Raw genomic sequence first — 22,594 nt, forward strand, 5'->3', positions numbered from 1 at the left:
CCTGCAGAACACCCATGGGGGAAAAAATCAGGAAGTACACGAACCGAAGACAGGAGATCAAAGAGATGTGGCATATACAAGTAACAACCATCCCGATCATTGTGTCAACCACAGGTATGGTGCCAAAGACCCTACATAACAGCCTAGCAGCAATAGGTCTCCCAGCGAACACCTACAAGGAACTCCAGAAAGTCGCAATCCTGAACACCTGTAGGATTGTCAGAGTTCCTCGACCAACAGTAAATCAGACATGACAATAACCACCCTGTGTACTTGGTAGCAATACACGAGGTGGAACCCCCAATCAGGGAGAAATAATATAAAAGCAGCAATAATAATAATAGTGATAGAATTCAGTCTGCACAGCAGCCAAAAAAGCAGAAAATGAATCTAGGATGGATATTCTAACATAATGCCTTTATATAAAATGACTCGACCAACAGTAAATCAGACATAACAATAACCACCCTGTGTACTTGGTAGCAATACACGAGGTGGAACCCCCAATCAGGGAGAAATAATATAAAAGCAGCAATAATAATAATAGTGATAGAATTCAGTCTGCACAGCAGCCAAAAAAGCAGAAAATGAATCTAGGATGGATATTCTAACATAATGCCTTTATATAAAATGACAAAGAATTTAAATGTATATTTTACCCAAGCATTTTATGATCACCTTTCATGGGTCTGTGTTACAAGTTTCAGCAATCCTAAGATATCTGGAACAATATCTGGAAAATGAAAGATGATTATACCTGGCATCCTTCAATGATCTATATATGAAGATTGAGCAATAAGGGGGCTTAGAGGGGAACAGGTATCCTGTGTGTTATCAGACACTCAGCCTAAAACACTGATGGATCCAATATCTCTCTATTACAGAAGATTTAGGAGAAGTCCGGTTGGCCTTCCTCCCTAAAATCCACTCATGCACACCTTCTCGATGGTAAGCCCTGTTACGTCACTTAGGTGGCAACGAACGTGTAGAGTGGTTCTCTTCAAGACGCCTGGTCAGCGTGAAGAGGAAAAGACCAAACCCTACAGCAATGAGAGCACAACAATACAAATGGCCCTCAGTCCCCAGCAGCTTTCACTCTCCCTCTTACAGCAGCGAGAGGATCAGAGTGGAGGCAGAGGGTGCTAAGAATCTCTGGGTACGACCAGGCTGCCATGCATGGAAATTGAACTTGGCCTGTTATAACGTACGATCACTCATCGGTGAAGACAGAATATTAAAGCTGGAAAAGGAATTAGAAAATGTGAATTGGAATATCATCGGTTTGGCTGAAACAAGAAGAAGAAATTAATCACTTATAAGTTTATCAAGTGGAAATCTGCTGTACACCAATGGAAACAGTGAAAGGAGTGAAGGTGGAGTTGGGTTTCTGGTCCATAAAGATTTTAAAAACAACATTTTGGAATTCAAAAGTACATCACCAAGGGTGTCAAGACTAATACTCAAGATTTCTAAGAGGTACAAGCTAAAGATTATAATGATTTATGTACCAACATCGAGCCATGATGATGAAGAGGTTGAAGAAATGTATACTGAAATTGAGAGTCTTCTAGATGAGCAGAAAACCCACTACACTATTATTATGGGCGACTTCAATGCTAAGGTTGGAAAAAGGCAAAACAGCGCAGAAAGAGGAACTATAGGAAATTTTGGAATTGGTGAAAGAAATAAAAGAGGTGAAAGACTTGTGGAATTTGCAGAATCTCAAGGAATGTCAGTAATGAACACTTTTTTCAAGAAAAGGGTGAACAGAAAGTGGACATGGAAGAGTCCAAATGGATTAACAACTAATGAAATTGACTTCATCCTCACTAACAGAAGATATATTGTGAATGATGTTACTGTCCTGAATAAGGTAAATGTTGGAAGTGATCACAGAATGGTAAGATGTACACTTGATATAGATGTAGGAAAGGAAAGGAAAAAACTGACTCGAGTAAATAATACAAGGGTCTTTGAAATAACAGAGGAGGAGAAAAAGCAGTATGTACTGGAACTTAAGAACAAGTTTGAGTTTCTGCAGACTGCTCAGGACCAAGATATCGACGAGGAATATTACAACTTTCTGAAAGTGATAAATCCCAAGTAACTTATAGGGAAACAGAAATCCAAAGAAGAAAAAATTAGTCAAGAAACACTTGTCATGATGAACCGAAGACGACAAATGAAGAGCAAGAAAAACACTGACAGGGAGAAAATTGAGTATACTGAGTTATGCAAAGCCATTAGAAAGAGACTCAGAGAGGACATAAGAAGATTTAACACAAGAAAAGTAGAACAAGCATTAAGGGAAAACAAAGGATTTAAATCAGCAGCCATGAGCAGTAATACAGAAAGACAAATGATACTGAAACTGAAGAATAGCGATGGTGTACTTATAAACAGCAGAGAAGGCATAATTGAAATAGCTGAAGACTACCATAGAGAATTATACAAGGAGTGAGGGAATGATACCAGCAGTGGGGAAGATGGATTGCAAAGTAGCAACACATACGACATACCCGATATTCTTCCTGATGAGGTAGAACATGCATTGAAGAAAATGAAGAATCGGAAAGCCCTAGGGGAAGATGAAGTTACTGTAGAGTTGTTAAAATTGGGAGGAAGAGACATAACACAAAAACTGGCAAGGCTCTTCACAAAGTGCATTAGAAAAGGTGTGATGCTTATGCAGTGGAATAATGCAATCATAGTTTTGCTGCATAAGAAAGGAGATAAATCAGAAATTGGAAATTATAGACCAATTAGCTTGTTATCCCATATCTACAAGTTGTTCACAAGGGTCATTACTAACAGATTAGAAAGAATACTTGATGAGAATCAACCGAAAGAGCAAGCTGGCTTTAGGACAGGATTCTCAACTATGGATCACCTTCACTTAATATCACAGCTAATGGAGAAAGCAAATGAATATAAAACACCATTATGCCTGGCATTTGTGGATTATGAAAAGGCATTTGACTCCATACAGCATAAGGCAATGTTTCGGGCACTGGAAAGACAAGGCATAGATACTCCATATATTATGATTTTGAAGAAAATATATGAGAGTGCTACATCCTGTATTATACTAGACAAAGACAGTAGCAAATTTAAAATCGAGAAAGGAGTTCGACAAGGAGACACAATATCTCCGAAGCTGTTTACTGCTGCCCTTGAGGAAGCTTTCAGAAGATTAGATTGGTCGCAGAAAGGAGTCAATGTGAACAGAGAGTACCTAAACCATTTACGATTTGCAGATGACATCGTGGTCATAAGCCACGATCCCAAAGATTTAGAGGAAAATCTTAATCAGTTATGCACAGTTAGTAAGGATTTTGGACTAAAGATGAATATGGCTAAAACAAAAGTAATGATGAACAAGTATGCCACGGAAAGGGAAATAATGATTGAAGGAGCAGTAATTGAAAAGGTGGAGTCATATACTTATCTGGGACAAGTTATTAGCTGTAATAATGATAAATGGCTGGAAGTCAAGAGAAGAATAAATTTTGGATGGATAGCATTCAGGAAATATAGTCACATACTGAAGAGCAATATCCCAGTTTGTCTGAAACGTAAAATAATGAATCATGTATACTCCCCACCATGACTTATGGAAGTGAAACTTGGGCACTCACCAAAAGAATGGAAGAGAAGCTAAGAACTACACAGCAAATAATGGAACGAATTATATTGGGAATCAGACTGTTAGATAAGAAGACAAACACATGGATTAGGCAGCAAACTCAAGTAAAGGACATTCTTATCAAAACTAAAGAACTAAAATGGTCTTGAGCAGGACACATAGCTCGAAGACATGATGACAGATGGACTAAGAAAATAACAGAATGGTACCCAAGAGGAGCTAGAAGAAAACCTGGAAGACAAAGGCGGAGATGGATAGATGAAATTCATGAGTTTTTGAGTAGTAAATGGATGGCCAGTGCTCAAAACAGAAGGAACTGGAAAGTTGCTGGAGAGGCCTTCATCCTGCAGTGGATTGAAAATGGCTGATGATGATGATGATTGTTAAGGGGAAAAATTTCCGATATTCTTCAAGAATATCCTTCTTCCTAGAGTTTCCAGTCCTGAAACCAAAAAGTGCAAAGCAGGCTATATATAAATCTCTCTTCTGAGGGGTGGGGTGGTGGCTACAACAAGATATTAGCACTGCGTTAGTTGAAAACTGCACAGTTTTTCTAAAGCCAATGTTATTGAACCAGGTAACCTCTGTTATGAAATTATTAAACTTTTTTTTTTTTTTTTTTTTTTTTTTCAATATGGATCATCTGCTTATTATGCCTAAGTATTTTTTTGAACAAAAGTTTTCAGACTCCTGCCAAAAGGTAAATTTGATTGCCTTTTTTTAAGGCAGAAAGAAAGCAGACTTCTAGGAATTATTGTCCTGTCATTCTGATTAGCTGTGTTTTCCAAATTCTGGAAGGAATACTTGCTGCTCACAATAAAGGAACGTATGAATTATCATATGCTCATTTGATTTTTTTCTCATATTTTGTCAATTGATAAGAATAGCCTGGTTATCGTGCATGTTATCTGTTTTTGGATGTCTTCTAAAGGACAAAATCAACACATTAAGGCATTAGAAAAGCATCTGTTTTCCAAAAACATGAACAGCTGGTGTCAGTTGTCATTGGTGGATTGGTTTTGAGATTTGTTAATTTGATAGATCTTTGTAACCATCTTCTTAGAATGCAACACCCTGTTTTTAATAAAAACTTTTATTCATTGTTCTTTGATAGCTTGTGTAAAATCCAGAGACTATTGGTCATTTTTGCATTGAGTGAAGTTTGCTAACAGCACATTAAGGGTTATACTTTTTGTTCTCAAAAGGCATTCCTTTACATAACAGTTCTCTCTCTAATTGTAAACAGAAATCTCTAGAGAAATGATTGCAGAAATATTTGTTGATGCTATCAACAAATTGGTTATAAAACTACTGGTTGTATAGGATATACTGACTCAATAGCAGTCATAAGCAAAGCAAAACTGATTCTTGCACTAGCCTAAAAAGCAAGAGGTTTGAGGCAGGTTTGAAGGACTTGTACTAATGTCAGAACATAGTATATAAATTTGAGATAGTTGAATTTAAATTTTAAATTATATTTGAGAAAATTAAGTTATGAAATGCAAACATTTTAGGGATATCAGAAATATGCTGCCAGTCTGACATAGGGAATGCAGAATTTTAATGTAATAATGCCTTCAGAAAGTGTGGGGGGGGGGAGACAGTAAGAGGATGTTTATAGGCCAGTTGATTGTCATACGTATAATGTCATACGTACGTACAAATAGTGAGTCAGTGAATTAAATCTGTTATGGGTAATTTTAACTTTCCATGTATATGTGGGAACTTGTGGGATGGTCACTAACTCAGTAGAAGAACATTTATGGATTTACTGGATCACTTGTTTTTTTATACCAGCATATTGGAGAAGCCAGAAAGAAAACAATACCTGTGATCTGATCATGAGCACTGACTCATTCTAGAAATCTCCACACATTTAAAAGTTAAGCTCTTCGAAGTCCACTGATTAGAATTAATTCCGAAAATATGCATTAATTTATCAATTTTTAGCTTTTATAAGCTAAACTTTATGCTGGCTGTATATCATATTTGATGTTTGGCCTAAACAGTTATAATCGGGAGACTGGCAATCATTTCTAATTATGATAATTAAAAAGAAATTAATGTAAATTCTACAAGTCAATTGTACATACTTTTGTTCAGAAGTGTCTGATTGTATTTTTATTATTATTTTTTTGATTTTTTATTTTTATTTTTTTAATGTTTCATTGCATAAAACTGCCTGTACTATAATTAAACTGTTTGGAAACCACAATGGCCGTCATTAAATAAAGGAAACACTGTTCACATGACTTATACAACATGTGTGTCCCAGTATATTGACTCTGGAACATGTTCTTGCTTAGAATCTTAAGCTGACAATGAGAATTTATTTAGAAAGAATTTTGGAAAGTAGATACTTCAAGAGAAAAGTAATATTGTTAATTTTAAATAATTAATACTTGTAATAATAATCAGAAGTTTGGTTGAATTTGGTGCTTCATATGCCTCAAGTAAAAGTAGATTTTGGTTTATGCTAGTTTTAGAATGTGCAGAAGATTGCTTTTATTTTGTTGTGCTGATTTTATTCTGATATAAAGGAATAAATCTCAGGCTATGTTTCAGAATATATATGTAAACAGTGTTTATTCTTGACAATAAAGCTTTGAAAACTTTACTCCAATGTATATATTCAATTCACAGCCATTAATTATTCTTAAAATTAAGAAAAAACTAAGTCACCTTATTTGTTTTCGTGAGTGGAAGGAGGAAGAATTTTAAAGATGATCTCTGCAACTTTAAGTCCTTTTATCTCTTGCAATTGCTCATACACTAGAGCATCGATAATCCGAATTAATTTGGACTGGGGGTACTTCAGATTTCCGATATGTTCAGATTTTTAAACTTATTGAAAATACTGTTCTGGAAACTAAAAAAAAATGCTTAGAAATAAAAACACTGGCTTAAAATCTGAGTGACTGCCCAATTTTTTGTTAAAATCCAGCAATTTTAATGCAACAAAGGTCCAGATATATGTTCTAAACTTCATTTTTGTGTTAACTACAAATAAACGGCCTCTTCAAGGGATCTGTCATTAGCTGTTCTCATAGTTTTCTTTTTCTTTTTTTTTTTTTTTTTTTTGCACTGTCTGAATCACGTTTCGATGCCAAATTTAAAATTTTTTCTCGTTTTAATGTCTGTTATGGTGGACTTACCAACCTCTTAAAATTTTGCTAACGAAGATCCACTTCCTCTCTTTGAAAGTCTGTTTAAAATCTCAATCTTCGATTTAATTGTTAAAAATTTCTGCTTCCTTTTAAAAGATGAAGAAAAGTACAGTATGATAAAATTACTATAAGACAGAGTTATATTACTTAATACAGTCTACATTGTATTTTAATATTTGTAGAAGAATAAGAGAAATATACCTCAATATGATATGTAGAACACTTCCTAATGACACGCTCCAGCAAATAAACAAAAATAAAATTAATGCAAATTAATACAGTAATAAAATTAATTAAAAAACAATTAATCACCTAAGACAAGTTCAATGCAAATTTTGAAAAAAAGTCTTCCCTTCCTGAAACTGACAGGGCTTTTCAACCCTATGTCTTGATCGCAGGAATGGAAATTACCGAGTACGTGTGAGCTGCTTCTCGTTCAGCAGCATCAGAATTGGCCTTTCATGCCGTTAATGAAAACCATACAGTTTTATTTAATGAGGCCAAAATACATAAATGTCCAACGTAATTATACTAGAATATTTATTGCAGAAACCATCAAAATTAAATTATATGAGAATTCTGTTAATGCTTGTTGTCCATATTACCCCAGGGGCTCACATCTGGTGAGTATGGGCTAGGCACACCCAGGGTCCTGAGCTGGATATCATCATTCTTCTCTTTCTTGGTGGTTTCCTTCTACTTCTCTCTCTCTCTCTCTCTCTCTCTCTCTCTCTCTCTCTCTCTCTCTCTCTCTCTCTCTCTCTGGGTCGCAGGGTAAATCAAATTTTTTATTTTTTTTATATTTTGGCTGGTGCAGCAAAACCCTCAGGCCTCCTTGCATCATATGGATAATAATAATATCTAATCTCTGATTCGTGGTCTTTTATGCTCATGTGTGAAGACAAATAGTTTCTCTATTTAAGATTCCGACTCACACGTACTCAGTAATTTCCATTCCTGTGATCAAAACATATCGTTGAATAGCCCTGTTAGCTTTAGGAAGGGAAGACTTTTCAAAAATTTTTCAAAATTTGCATTGAACTTGTTTTAATTTGTTTTTTCATTAATTTTATTACTGTATTAATTTGTGTTAATTTTATTTTCATTTATTCGCTGGAGAGTGTCGTTAGGGAGATTTCTACGTATCATATTTGAGGTAAATTTATCTTATTATTCTACAAATCAGTTACCAATAAGAGAATTTTGTACATTTGTTTATTTTGAATATTGTTAAAAGTTCATATTATTTTTCATTGTTGATATTTATTCATGTGCTATATATTTTGATCCCTATTTTCATTAGTTCTTACTTTGGATAATATTTCCAAAATAAAAATGTTGGAAATGTAAAATAAAAATTTTGCTTAACTGTTTCATCCTATATAAACTGATGCATAGGCTTTAATATTAGATGTGTCATGCTGACATTCTTACTTACTAATGAGTCTTTTCATGTTTATATTGATTATTTTTTTACCTTTCTTTTCTACCTTGATTACCTTTAGGTGTCATGCAGACCTTTTTTTGTCATATTTGGGTAAAAATTTTTGAATTTGATGTTAAAATTTGGACATTTATTACTGTATTTGATGCTGTATTTTTTTTATTTGTAAATTAAAATGTTCCTAAATTAACTTGTTTTTTTTCTCAATGAGACAGTAGTTTACCATTTTTGGTTTAGTCTGAAAACATCATCTAAACTTTTTATTTTAAATGAAATCACTTTATGTTCATTTTTGATGTAGCCAATGGCATATATAGACTAAACTAAAGGTGGGGAACAACTTTCCCATTGGAAAAAAGTGTAGTTAATTACACTTTAAATGTTCTGTAAAAATTACAGAACATAAAATCTGGATTTTAATACTTGTCCAATTTTTAACATCCAGTTCAAAAATTTAGTCCAAATATGACAGATGACAATAGCTTAAACAAATAGCTTAAAAGACAAATAGCTGAAACCTAAAAATAAGTGAGATAGATCCCTGTGCACCTTTTAATTGAAACACCCTGTGTGGAAGGTAAGGTAAATAAAAATTTATGATTTGACAATAAAAATGGAATACATTTTCAGACAACAATTTATTTATTTATTTTTTTTTTTTGTTGATTTGTTTTTGTTTCACAGATATCCCTATGAAAGAATTGATGGACGTGTAAGAGGAAATTTGAGGCAAGCTGCAATTGATCGTTTCTGTAAACCTGGTAAGATTTTTATTTTAATCATCCCCCACCCATTCTTCTGAGATGTTTAAAATTTCTCCATAGGAGAGACATTTTTTAGTGCTGATTAGTAAATTCTGAAAACAAATCATTCAAATTTTGTTTTCCATATATTTTTTTCTTCAGTTATTACCTATATAGGTGGAGGATTAGAGGCTGTTATCCCCTCTTAATGAAAAAACATTTGCCATGATCATCATTCTTAAAATATTGATTCTCTGTGCTCTCATATTTTTGACATGTTGTGGCTTAGCACTAATTGCTTTTCAAGAAAAATTAAACCATGTATTAATCAAATTATTTAATTTTTTTCCAACTTTGGGTTGTTGGTCATAATAGAAACTCAGGCACAAAGCATTTATTTACAGAATTGTTTTTAGTATTGGCATAACTGTTAGCCATGTGGCCCATAGAAGACCCAAGCTGTTTGCTGCACCAGTAAAATAAAAAAAATTATAACTGTGTCTTCAAACTCTATGCTGAAGTTTGAATTTTCTGAAGCTGTGAGCAGATAGGTAACTTATTGCAGTAATTAACAAATCACTTTCTAAAAGAAACTTCCTACTGTTCTGTCTATTCATATATTCTAATTAGCTTGTCATCAAATATTTGCTGTCATAATTCATTAGACTCTTCCAGAGAGAGATTAAATATCATCCTGACACTTGTTCTTATTCTTTGCAATTTATGCACTCTAGACCAAGTCTCCCAGCTCTTTTAGATCTGTACTGATATTTATTTGTGTACAGAGTTGCATGTTGTGTGGTGGTAATGAACTAGGAATAACCTGTATAGTAAAGAAAATAATGGAATCATTAGTTAAATGAGTAATGCCAGATCATCTTGATCGGAGTGGAGTTAGAAGGCAATCACAGCTTGGGTTTCTTTAGAGGGAAATCATGAATCACAAATGTGATTAGGTACTATGAGGTTGTCAGGAAGGAAATGGATGTAAAGAATAATTTGTCATCATTTACTTAGATTTCAGTAAAGTCTGAAACAGGGAGTTGCCAAAAGCAATGACTTCGCCTGACAAACATAGGTTGAGGGCAGTGCATCAGTACAGATAAATCACTAATGTATCAAGTTTGAATGATGGGCACTTTGGTTAATGATAGTTTGCAGGATATGCTGCTTCAAGACGATGTAGATAAATTAAGCAGATTGCTGTAAAATGGCAAATGCAGGGTGTGTACTGCATTTCAGTATATTATTCTGGGATTACTGAATAATATGTCATTTTGCTAGTACCAAACTGAAAGTTGTGGAGTATGGAAAAAGTGTGCAAATAAGCTGCTGGAACAGCTGATGTGCTTGTATCAGTAATATTCTGGAAATTTTCCAGCAGGCACAACGAGGTGATTACCTCATTGCGTGAAGCTGCAGTTGGGCCACATCTGGAATGCTTGTTTTATATACATTTAGAAATCTGATTTTAGGAAGGACATATATTAGAAATAGTACAGAGATGAGCAACAAATTAATTGGGGCATACAGAGAGCAGGCAGGCTGTAAAATTGAGGTTTAATGGTGATAAGTGCAAGCTACTGCATTTGATTAGTAGTAATCCCAGAGTAACATACTATTTGAGGAGTACTAATCTCGTACTCGGTTTGGCTGAAACAAGAAGAAGAAATGAATCACTTATAAGTTTATCAAGTGGAAATCTGCTGTACACCAATGGAAACAGTGAAAGGAGTGAAGGTGGAGTTGGGTTTCTGGTCCATAAAGATTTTAAAAACAACATTTTGGAATTCAAAAGTACATCACCAAGGGTGTCAAGACTAATACTCAAGATTTCTAAGAGGTACAAGCTAAAGATTATAATGATTTATGCACCAACATCTAGCCATAATAAGAGGTTGAAGAAATGTACACCAAAATTGAGTCTTCTAGATGAGCAGAAAACCCACTACACTACTATTATGGGGGACTTCAATGCTAAGGTTGGGAAAAGGCAAAACAGCGCAGAAAGAGAACTATAGGAAATTTTGGAATTGGTGAAAGAAATAAAAGAGGTGAAAGACTTGTGGAATTTGCAGAATCTCAAGGACTGTCAGTAATGAACACTTTTCAAGAAAAGGGTGAACAGAAAGTGGACATGGAAGAGTCCAAAGGGATTAACAAGTAATGAAATCGACTTCATCCTCACTAACAGAGGATATATGGTGAATGATGTTACCGTCCTGAATAAGTTAAATGTTGGAAATGATCACAGAATGGTAAGATGTACACTTGATATAGATGTAGGAAAGGAAAGGAAAAAACTGACTCGAGTAAATAATACAAAGGTCTTTGAGATAACAGAGGAGGAGAAAAAGCAGTATGTACTGGAACTTATTACAAGTTTGAGCTTCTGCAGACTGCTCAGGACCAAGATATCGACGAGGAATATTACAACTTTCTGAAAGTGATAAGGCCCAAGAAACCTATAGGGAAACCAAAAAATCCAAAAAGAAAAAATTAGTCAAGAAACACTTGTCATGATGAACCAAAGATGACAAATGAAGAGCAAGAAAAACACTGACAGGGAGAAAATTGAGTATACTGAGTTATGCAAAGCCATTAGAAAGAGACTCAGAGAGGACATAAGAAGATTTAACACAAGAAAAGCAGAACAAGCATTAAGGGAAAACAAAGGATTTAAATCAGCAGCCATGAGCAGTAATACAGAAAGACAAATGATACTGAAACTGAAGAATAACGATGGTGTACTTATAAGCAGCAGAGAAGGCATAATTCAAATAGCAGAAGACTACTATAGAGAATTATACAAGGAGCAGGGGAATGATGCCAGCAGTGGGGAAGATCGATTGCAAAGTAGCAACACATACGACATACCCGATATTCTTCCTGATGATGTAAAACATGCATTGAAGAAAATGAAGAATCGGAAAGCCCTAGGGGAAGATGAAGTTACTGTAGAGTTGTTAAAATTGGGAGGAAGATACATAACACAAAAACTGGCAAGGCTCTGCACAAAGTGCATTAGAAAAGGTGTGACGCCTAAGCAGTGGAATAATGCAATCATAGTTTTGCCGCATAAGAAAGGAGATAAATCAGAAATTGGAAATTATAGACCAATTAGCTTGTTATCCCACATCTACAAGTTGTTCACAAGGGTCATCACTAACAGATTAGAAAGAATACTTGATGAGAATCAACTGAAAGAGCATGCTGGCTTTGGGACAGGATTCTCAACTATGGATCACCTTCACGTAATATCACAGCTAATGGAGAAAGCAAATGAATATAAAACACCATTATGCCTGGCATTTGTGGATTATGAAAAGGCATTTGACTCCATACGGCATAAGGCAATGTTTCGGGCACTGGAAAGACAAGGCATAGATACCCCATATATTATGATTTTGAAGAAAATATATGAGAGTGCTACCTCCTTTATTAGACTAGACAAAGACAGTAGCAAATTTAAAATTGAGAAAGGAGTTCGACAAGGAGACACAATATCTCCGAAGCTGTTTACTGCTGCCCTTGAGGAAGCTTTCAGAGGATTAGACTGGTCACAGAAAGGAGTCAATGTGAATGGAGAGTACCTAAACCTTTACGATTTGCAGATGACATTGTGGTCATAAGCCACGATCCCAAAGAATTAGAGAAAAATCTTAATCAGTTATGCACAGTTAGTAAGGATTTTGGACTAAAGATGAATATGGCTAAAGCAAAAGTAATGATGAACAAGTATGCCACAAAGGGAAATAATGATTGAAGGAGCAGTAATTGAAAAGGTGGAGTCATATACTTATCTGGGACAAGTTATTAGCTGTAATAATGATAAATGGCTGGAAGTCAAGAGAAGAATAAATTTTGGATGGATAGCATTCAGGAAATATAGTCACATACTGAAGAGCAATATCCCGGTTTGTTTGAAACGTAAAATAATGAATCAATGTATACTCCCCACCATGCCTTATGGAGCCGACCGGGCTAGCCTGGTGGGTAAAGTGCCTGCCTGGCAACCCAAAGGTCGCGGGTTCAATTCCCGCTTCGGGCTTGGATCAAAGTACTGCAAAAACCTTGGGAGGTGCATTATGGCCACAGAAGCCTATGTGCCAACAACTACCAAAAAAAAAAAAATAAATAACTTATGGAAGTGAAACTTGGGCACTCACCAAAAGAATGGAAGAGAAGCTGAGAACTACACAGCAAAGAATGGAATGAATTATATTGGGAATCAGACTGTTAGATAAGAAGAGAAACATGGATTAGGCAGCAAACTCAAGTAAAGGACATTCTTATCAAAACTAAAGAACTAAAATGGTCTTGGGCAGGACACATAGCTCGAAGACATGATGACAGATGGACTAAGAAAATAACAGAATGGTACCCAAGAGGAGCTAGAAGAAAACCTGGAAAACAAAGGCGGAGATGGATAGATGAAATTCATGAGTTTTTGGGTAGTAAATGGATGGGCAGTGCTCAAAACAGAAGGAACTGGAAAGTTGCTGGAGAGGCCTTCATCCTGGTGGACTGAAAATGGCTGATGATGATGATGAATCTTGTACTGATAAAAACTAAAGTAGTGGGGCGTGAAAGAGGATTTAGAGTAATTGTGCAGTCTGACATGAACTTCTTTCTGCACTACAAATAAGGTGCTTGACTTAATTGAATGTATAGGGCTCTTAAAAGGGTTAAGTAAATTAAATGCTGTTGGCATCTTTGGGCCTTCTGAAATTAAAACACAATGGGGCATAAATTTAAATTCGATAAGGATGGCTGCAAATGTATGTGGACAGAAATTTGCATTTAGTAATAAGAATAATCAGTTGTTGGAATAAACTTGTTCCATAGTTTTGTAGGAATAAGTAGTTTCAATAAAGGAAGGTTTGGACAAGTTATTTGAGGGAATGGGCAAATGAACAGTTTTTTTTTTTTTTTTTTTTTTTTTAACCTGTTACTAATAATTTTGGGTGGTGTGACCTACTCTGTCTGCTTGAGATTACTGTCTGGACATGGACTGATTGCTAAAATCATCCCCCTTCAAGTTTACCCTATCTCCTTTTTGTATTTCGTAATTTTTGAGAAATATACTGACCTCATTTGAAAAAAATTCATTTACGTGTAGCCAGAATAGAAATAATTCAGAAATTTTTAGGAACACTAAAAATTTTTATCCTATAAGATGGATAATTATTTACGTATTCCACATTTTGAAGTATTTGAAGTTTTTCATAAGGTGCTGTACACATGAATTCATTTGTATTTTTGGCAAAATTTACACTGCGTCATAAATGTTGTGTATAGAAAAGAATAGCGAAAGCTTAAAAAGCGGTACTCACCTTGAAATTAATCTGCGATGGTTTACTTAGGTAGCGTGGTTAATGTTTAAGTTGAATTGTGAAATTGAAAAATTAAAAGGGAGGGAAGTAGGTAAAAGTTGACTGAGTTAAATAGACGCAAGGAAATAGAAGTGTACATATCCAATCCTTGGTTGTCATCGAAATAAAAGAAAAGAAGAATAATTAAAAACTATGTAAGTGAATCCGGTGAAGCCAATAGTCTTTACGAGGACTTTCGTTAGTTAAAGAACGTCTTCAGTTGGCAACGTGTGGGGAGAGAACGCGCATGGTATTTTAAGAATAAAAAATTATACTCTCATGATGCCTTTTTTGACATGTGGGAACTTTAATCTCGAGAGGTTCCAAATTGGGGAAAGATTGGAGGGGAGTTTAGAATTTAGAATTTTGAGGTTAGAGTGGTGCTTGTACCATTCAATAATTAGGTCTTCGTATTGAAGTATTCTGTAGCTGGATTTTAGTTTAATGATGGAAATGGCAGAGTCGATGAGCGGGTTGTGGTTGTGAGTCTGGGCATGAGTTGTAAGTTCTGTGACAGATTGGTTAGACATGAGACTATGGAAATGGTAGTATGCACGGGTGTTGGATGTTTTTGATGAGCCAAATTTAGTAGTGGTACTTCCGATATAACATGTGTTGCAGTTTGGTTGACAATTAATGAGGTATATAATATTATTAAGGTCGTTTGTAGGATATTTGTATGTGTCTTTATAGGTGCTGAAGAAGGATCCTAATTTGTTGTAGGTGGAAAAAACAAGGGAGATATCAGTGTTGTTAAATAGGCGTCGGAACTGTCCTGCTAGTTCATTGTGGTAAGGGAGGACTATGCGGATGTTTGTTTTATTTTTGTCTTTGGTTGGGTTGTTAGATTTAATTTTATTTTTAGCATTAAGGATTGTATTTAAAATAAGTTGGTGGGGGTAACCTCTGGATATAAATTTGTCGGTGATATACTGTATTTCATTGTGAAGGTCAGTGGGTAAGGAACTGTACTTTAGTGCATTGTGAATTTGGTTATATAAAACTGCCTTTTTAGTGTTTAGAGGGTGATGAGAAGCAAAATGTAAGTATTTATCGGTGTTTGTATTTTTCCTGAAAATTTTCGTATTTAATTTTGTGCCTGTTATATAGATAGTGAGATTAAGGAAATTTATCTGATTATTTTGTCCAATTTCAAGGGTGAATTTAAGTCTATCGTGTACAGAGTTAAGTTTTACGAAGAGGTTATCAATAATGAATCTGTTGCCTATTACAAGAATGTCGTCGGCATAGCGCATGTATAGTTTTAGTTCAGGGGGAAAGGGGTGTAGAATTTGGCTTTCAATGGCGGCTAGGTAGATTTCGGATAATGGGGCCGAAATCCCTAGTCCCATTGGTAAGCCAAATATTTGTTGGAAGATTTTTTCGTTGAATCTAAAAAATCTTGCTTCTAATAGAAGGGTGGTGAGTTCATGGATGTGGTCTATAGAAAGGTAGGTACGTTTTGTTAAAGTATCGTCTGTTTCTAAGAATTTGTGTAAGGCTTGTAAAGTAAATGGAATATGGACATTTGTGTAAAGAGAAGTAACGTCATAGGAAGCTAGGATGTCTGTATCGGATATTGTGATATTATTAATTTTTTGAAAAGCTTGATTGGTATTATTGATCTTGAATGTGGAAAATTTAGTAAGGGGCGTTATAATTTTGACCAGGAAGGAGGATAAATTAGCGAAAGCTGAATTGCTGTATGATACAATTGGTCTTAAAGGGTGGTCAGCTTTGTGTAACTTGATAATCCCAAACATGTGGGGGAGGACGTTATTGCGAATTCCAATTTGCTGTAGTATGGAAAGGTTGATTTCCCTATTTTGCCTGAGTTTCCTGAGAATTATGTCGAGTTTATTTTTGAGTCTTACGATGTTATGGTTATTAACATTTATGTATGTGTTTGGGTCTGCTAAGATGGATTCCAATTTTTTGGTGTAGGTGTCTTTATCTATTATAACGATCGTATCACCTTTATCAGCTTTTTGAATAATAACGTTAGAAGTTTTACTGAGTTTGTGTAAATCCATAAGCTGTTGTTTTTTTTATATTAGAGCAGGAAGAAAGTTTGGTATTAATAATACTATTTGTTTGGTGCATTAGGCGCCATTTATCGGGATGATGTTCGAGTTTGGTGATTACCGCTTTTTAAGCTTTCGCTATTCTTTTCTTGTCTATTAACACGGTACTTGAAGATTTCTAAAAATTTCATGTTGTATATGTGAATGATGCAAATAGTAGTAAGAAATTAACATAATAGCATTGTTAAAATGCTAAACTAGATGACGATACTGCCTGAGCAAATGTGGAAAAATACAAAAAGCATTATTAAGGATTCAGCAAATAGACACATTAGAGAAAGTTCAAATATCAGGAAGCCTTTGATTACAGAAGCCACTTTTAAACTTATTGAACAGAGAACTGCAAAAGCCCAGGGTGTATAAGGAAACGAAGAGTATCAGGAAATAAGCAAAGTCATCAAGCGCTGTTTAAGCTAGGACAAACAGGATTATATCAATCGAAAGTGTAAAGAAATCGAATACCACAACAAATGAAACAACACTAAAAAGATGTATGACGTAATTAAGTCCTTAAGACAAAGTTCGGACCAAAACTTAATATAATTAAGGACTCCAAAGGGAAATTTTAACAGAGAAGAACACAATCAAAGGAAGGTGGAAAGAATACTGTGAGCAGCTCTTCTGAGCACCTGCTGGCACTGATGATCTGCCACCCCCCCCCCCCCTTTTCAAGAGTGTTATGTTGAACCAGTTCCACTGAAGGAAGAAGTCGAAAAAGCCATCAGAGAACTAATGTGTGGCAAGTCACCTGGAATCGATGAAATCCCAGCAGAATTGAATAAAGCTATAGGTTTGAAGGGTGCCGAGTTTTTACATAAAATGATTTTAAAAATTTGGGAAATGGGACGGTGGCCAGCAGATGGGAAGAAATCAATTTTCATCCCCTTACCAAAAAAAGATCTGAAAATTTTCTCAATTACAGGACTATTAGACTAATTTCTCATGCTAGCAAGATTCTTCTTAAAATAATATTGAACAGAATCTCAAGAAAACTTGAAGAAGAAATGCCAGAAGAGCAAGCAGGTTTCAGAAGGGGTAGAGTAACCAGAGATCAGATCTTAAGCCTACGGCTGATTATAGAAAAAAAAATGCAAAGAATTCAATGTTCCAGTCATTTTGTGTTTTATAGATTATGCAAAAGCATTTGATTGTGTTCAACATGAGAAATTATGGGAAACAATGACTATTATGGGTTTCCACATAATTCAGCTGATTAAGCTATCAGGAACAGGAAGAACTGTGAGAACGAACATGGGAAACAGACTTTTTCACAATAGGCAGCCAGGGCTGTATTTTGTCACCTCATCTTTTTAATCTTTATGCTGAAGATATCATGCATGAAGCTTTAGAAGATTTAGAGACTGGCATCAAAATTGGAGGACTGAAGATAAACAACCTTCGTTATGCAGAAGATACTGTGCTGATTTGTAATTCTAAGGATCATCTTAAAGAAACTCTGAGGAGAGTGTGTGAAGGTAGTAAGAAAAAAGGATTGTTTCTGAATGTGTGTAAAACTAAAATTATGGTGATTGGTGATAATCTTGATTCCAGTAAGGTGAAGGGTAATGGGCAAAATATCGAAGAAGTTGATGAACCTAGGGTCAAGAATAAATAAAAATAGTGACTGCTCAAACGATGTAAAGAGACGATAGCCAATTGCTAAAACGTTGGTCGCTGATCTGATAAAATTATGGAGAAATTATGATCTGCCCCTAAAGACGAAACTGAGAATCATTGATTTTTTAATTTTTCTAGTTGCCACTTAAGGATATGAAGGATGGAATCTGAAAAGAGTTGACAGGAAGAAAATTGAGGCATTTGAAATGTGGTGTTACAGGAGAATACTGAGTATTTCTTACTTGGATCGAAGAACAAATGAGTAGGTATTGAATAAAATTGGCAGGCCTAAAATTCTTCTTCATAGCATCAACAAAAGAAAACTTAAGTTTTTTGGTCATATAGTAAGAAGGGAAAACTTTCTGTTGAAGAATATAATGGAAGGAAAAACCGAAGGGAAGAGGTGCAGAGGAACCTGCAGCTAGGTGGAAGGACGGGATCAGTGAACTTCTGGGCATGACACACTGCGATGCTGCTCATATAGCACGTGATCGATGCAGTTGTAGGAATTTGTTGGTGGCCACAACAGCTCCTCAGGGAGCTATGTGACTGGAAGAAGAATTGTTAAAATGCTAAGAGCATTTTAACAATGCTGCTAAATGCATAAAAACATTTTAAAACTTGATTAGTGTTTAATATTATAATGGCTAAGTAATTTTAGGGAACAGTCTTTTTCTGCATACTCCTATAAAAGAAGGGGGGATTCCAAATCACTTGTACTTTCCCCATAACCAAACACTGATTATCCAGTCCAGCATTGAACTTTACTAAGGCATCCACCACGGCAGGCAATGATTTACACATTGCTAGCCAAAGGCAATGTTCATGAAAATCCATCTTCTCTTACTTCCTGCAACAATTTTGGCACCACGTAGTCACATGCACTCACTCATGTTGACTGTATGTGGCTACATGGTGCAGAAATTTCTATTGAAACATGCCACTAAGCCAAATGTATATTTGAAACCCACGATTGGGCTTAATTCATATAGTCATGAGTTATGCTGTGTATCATACTTTATCCTGCATTTTGCTTGTTTGCTGAATTAATTGAGATTTCTCAAATTTTAAATACAGAAATTACAGTTTTATTTTATTTATTTTTTGGTGAAGGTATGCCAAAAAAAAAAGTTTCAGCTGAACGTATTGGGTGGTCTAGCATGAAAGGTTCATATGGGTCTTGTAAACCTTGCCTGTTCAGTCCTAATTAAAGTCAATTTTTTTGCAATTTGAAGGCCATAAAAATAAATCTCTGGTAATCACATACTTTTTTTTTTGTCTTGCTTATACAGGTCGACCATCGCTAATCCATCCGCTGGTAATCCGGTTCCACTGCTAATTCAGACAATTTCCGTGAACCTAATTTCAAATTTCGTAAACACTGACAAGCAGTTCCTACTTGTTTTTCTGCATTTATTATTATAACCTGCTCACATTTTTAGCTGCCAGCCATGGTTACAATGCATAAAGAAAATGCCTCTTATGGTGTTAAAGTGCAAACACCGTACATTGTCCATAACAGAAAAAGTTGAACTTCTGAAAAAAAACTTGACGGCAGTGTGTCTGTGAGAAGTTTAACTCTGCTTAGTTGTAAATTCCAGCAATTTCTCTCAGTTCCTCTTATTTTAGTAATTTTCTTTTAGCCATTCCTCTTTAGATTTTTTTTTTTTTTTTACAATACACTTGTACAAACTTGCAGAAAAACACAACACAATATGATGGATAATACAGTACGCTAATGAACTTGTTTTCACAAAATCTCTAACAATACTGACAAACATTGTGACATGTGAGAATTTATTTTATTGCAATTAGTTTTATAGCAGCACTCGCCACGCGTGCAATAAACTAATCACAAACAACTTTCATATGTGTGCCATAACAGCGTCACATGTATGTGGCCGACACAGCTTCTCAAGAAATAAAGTAACCTACTGGGCCACGTCGGCCACACATATGCGACACAAAAAGACTCTTTTTTTGATATTTGAAGTGAAAAAACAACAACACTGACATTACAATATTTATTTTAGAATTACTAATCAAATTATTTGCTAAATATTTTTTGGCCCCTGGGGAATTTTTTTCTTAAACTAGCTTGGCAGTCAACTGGTTAGCTGTTGGGTAAACTGTATGTGCCAAAATAACCACCGCCGATCTGGTAAACTCATCAATCCGGCACACCACAGGTCCCAACGATGCTGGATTAGTGACGGTCGACCTGTATTTTTTAATATCTAGCTGTGCCATTCTAAGCACGCAGAAGCTTTGAATAATCTTTATATGCTTAGAATGGTATTTTTAATAAAAACCTTTATGCTTCAATGAATATCAAAATTTGCAATTTTTGTTTATGTAGATTCAGACAGATTTGTCTTTCTCCTTTGTACTCGAGCTGGAGGTTTAGGGATAAATTTAACTGCAGCAGATACAGTGATAATTTTTGATTCTGACTGGAATCCTCAGAATGATTTACAGGTAAGTATATATATATATATTTTCTTTCAAAAGTTTTGAAATTCTGTATACAATTCTAGTTTTGAATTGGGGAAAAAAAAGTATACCTTATTTAAATTAATTGCTTAATTGTCATCTGTTATAGGAAGGGCTTTAGAAATTTCCACAGTAACAAATTTTGGATTGTCAGTAAAATTTAAAAAAATTTTGAGTATACCTCATTTATTTTTGTACAAAGACATGTATACATGTGTATAAGCATATGATCACCTAGTCATTGAAATATAAACACATACTTAATAGCATGCTTGACATGCTGTAAGCTGCAGTGGAATGGGTTTCACTGGATAATGAAACACTTGCCTGAGTTTTCTGGATTCAGACCTGACATTGCGCTTCATGTTCAATAAATTCTTGTTTATACTCAAGCCCAGACACCAGGTCAGAGAAGTTTACAATAAATCACGAATATAATCATTAATTCTATTTAGCAGTCAAGGCTTGAACCACAGTTGACTCAAAGAGCGTGTGCTATTCACTCTTACTGCTGACCACTTGGCTATACCAGGTCGACTGTTCTAACCACAAACAGTTATTCAGCATCTGCATCACCTCAAATCATAGATATCCGAGATCCCAGTGGATCAGCACCACCATGGATAAAGAGAGTTAGCTCTGTCCATGTGATGATAGGTGACATGCTAAGCAGAGTTGCCATTGTGGTCTTCCCTTTTCTACACTTGTTTGACATTTCATTCTACTATGTTTCTGAAATTGACACTCAGTACTGCTTTATAGTGTGAGGTAATTCCTCCATTTTCTGAAAACAGGTTTTTCCTAGATGTAACTTTGATAAAATAACTTGAGAACATTGGCAATTGACAGATATAGTTCACAAGACATGACAACTCTAGAAAGTTTTGTTCAGAAATGAAACTACTGTTATCTTCACTTTTGTTCTTATAATCTCCATAGTAAGATTATGGATAAATCCCAACTCATTTTGTTATGCTTAAGATCATGTCTTTTGTGATTTTGAAAGGATGTATATAGTAAATATTCTAAGAAGTAAATAAAACAATTTTATTTCCATATGGAAATCATTTAATTGTAATACGATTCTGAGAAACAAAATTCTTGAACCTGAATAGTTCAATTTTCAAAAACTGTGGTTATTTTTTCTCTTCAACATATGGACTCCATTATTGAGTGAGGAGTAGATGTCTGAAAGTTGCAATATGCATTAGAGCTCTAATGGTTTTTTTTTTTTTTTTTTTTTTTTGTTAAGATCAGAATTTATGTAATTGCTTATGGTAACATGCACTGAAGAAATTTTCATGTGAAAAAGCATTTGCATTTTATTTAGTACTGGCAAAATGATGCAATGTAACAAGATTATGCAATATCAGTCAAAAACAAATGGATTAATTTTTTTTATGGTCTCTTTAATATTTTTAAATCCAACTCATTTCCCAATGCTAGGTATATTTTTATTCCATTTTCATTCATTTACTCTGGTTGAAGGCAAATTTCACATATCTTTTAGGTGACCATTGTTTTTCAGTGTACATTTATGCTCTTCTATGTCATTTGAGACCTAAGGTACCAACAGTATTTAGTTTACTGGATACTTTTAAACCTGTGAACATTCAGTTAGGTCACCATACCAAGTTGCAGTTTGCAGAATCCCAGTGTTTCTTGGTAAGTATACGTATGTTTTCCATGACCAATCTTATTTACTATTCTCTGCCTTTATCCTATAGATCTACATTCTTCCTAAAATTAGATGTCCAAATCTGCATGCGAGTCCTGTGCACAGCTGCATCGTATCGGGCAAATATTGCTTTTTTAATTTACCTTAAAACATGCAGTTTATTACCACATGAAATACTGACAGCAGCATGAGTTTTCTTGGCAGTAATTTATTTTTTCCATTTCTATTGTAAGAATAAACTCAAGATTGGATTTACTGAAACAAAAGTTTCATTCAGCTCAAACCCAGTGAGGCATGGATGCTACAAGTTTTCTAAATGTGTCTTGTGGTATCTGGTACCAACGCAT

The 22,594-nt window shown here is 35.0% G+C and overlaps 1 protein-coding gene across 1 annotated transcript in view; it reads left to right on the top strand.

Moving 5' to 3' along the window:
• Positions 1 to 22,594, top strand: part of kis (chromodomain helicase DNA binding protein kismet) — a 1,089,809-nt gene that overhangs the window by 410,062 nt on the left and 657,153 nt on the right. Inside the window, 2 exon segments of the mRNA XM_090383876.1 lie at positions 8,942 to 9,018; positions 20,436 to 20,554. Of these exon segments, the coding sequence (XP_090240002.1) occupies positions 8,942 to 9,018; positions 20,436 to 20,554 (196 nt within the window).

This window comes from Mastigoproctus giganteus, chromosome 10 (assembly GCF_048544385.1).
Source record: "Mastigoproctus giganteus isolate SK-2022 chromosome 10, ASM4854438v1, whole genome shotgun sequence".
Taxonomy (NCBI): domain Eukaryota; kingdom Metazoa; phylum Arthropoda; class Arachnida; order Uropygi; family Thelyphonidae; genus Mastigoproctus; species Mastigoproctus giganteus.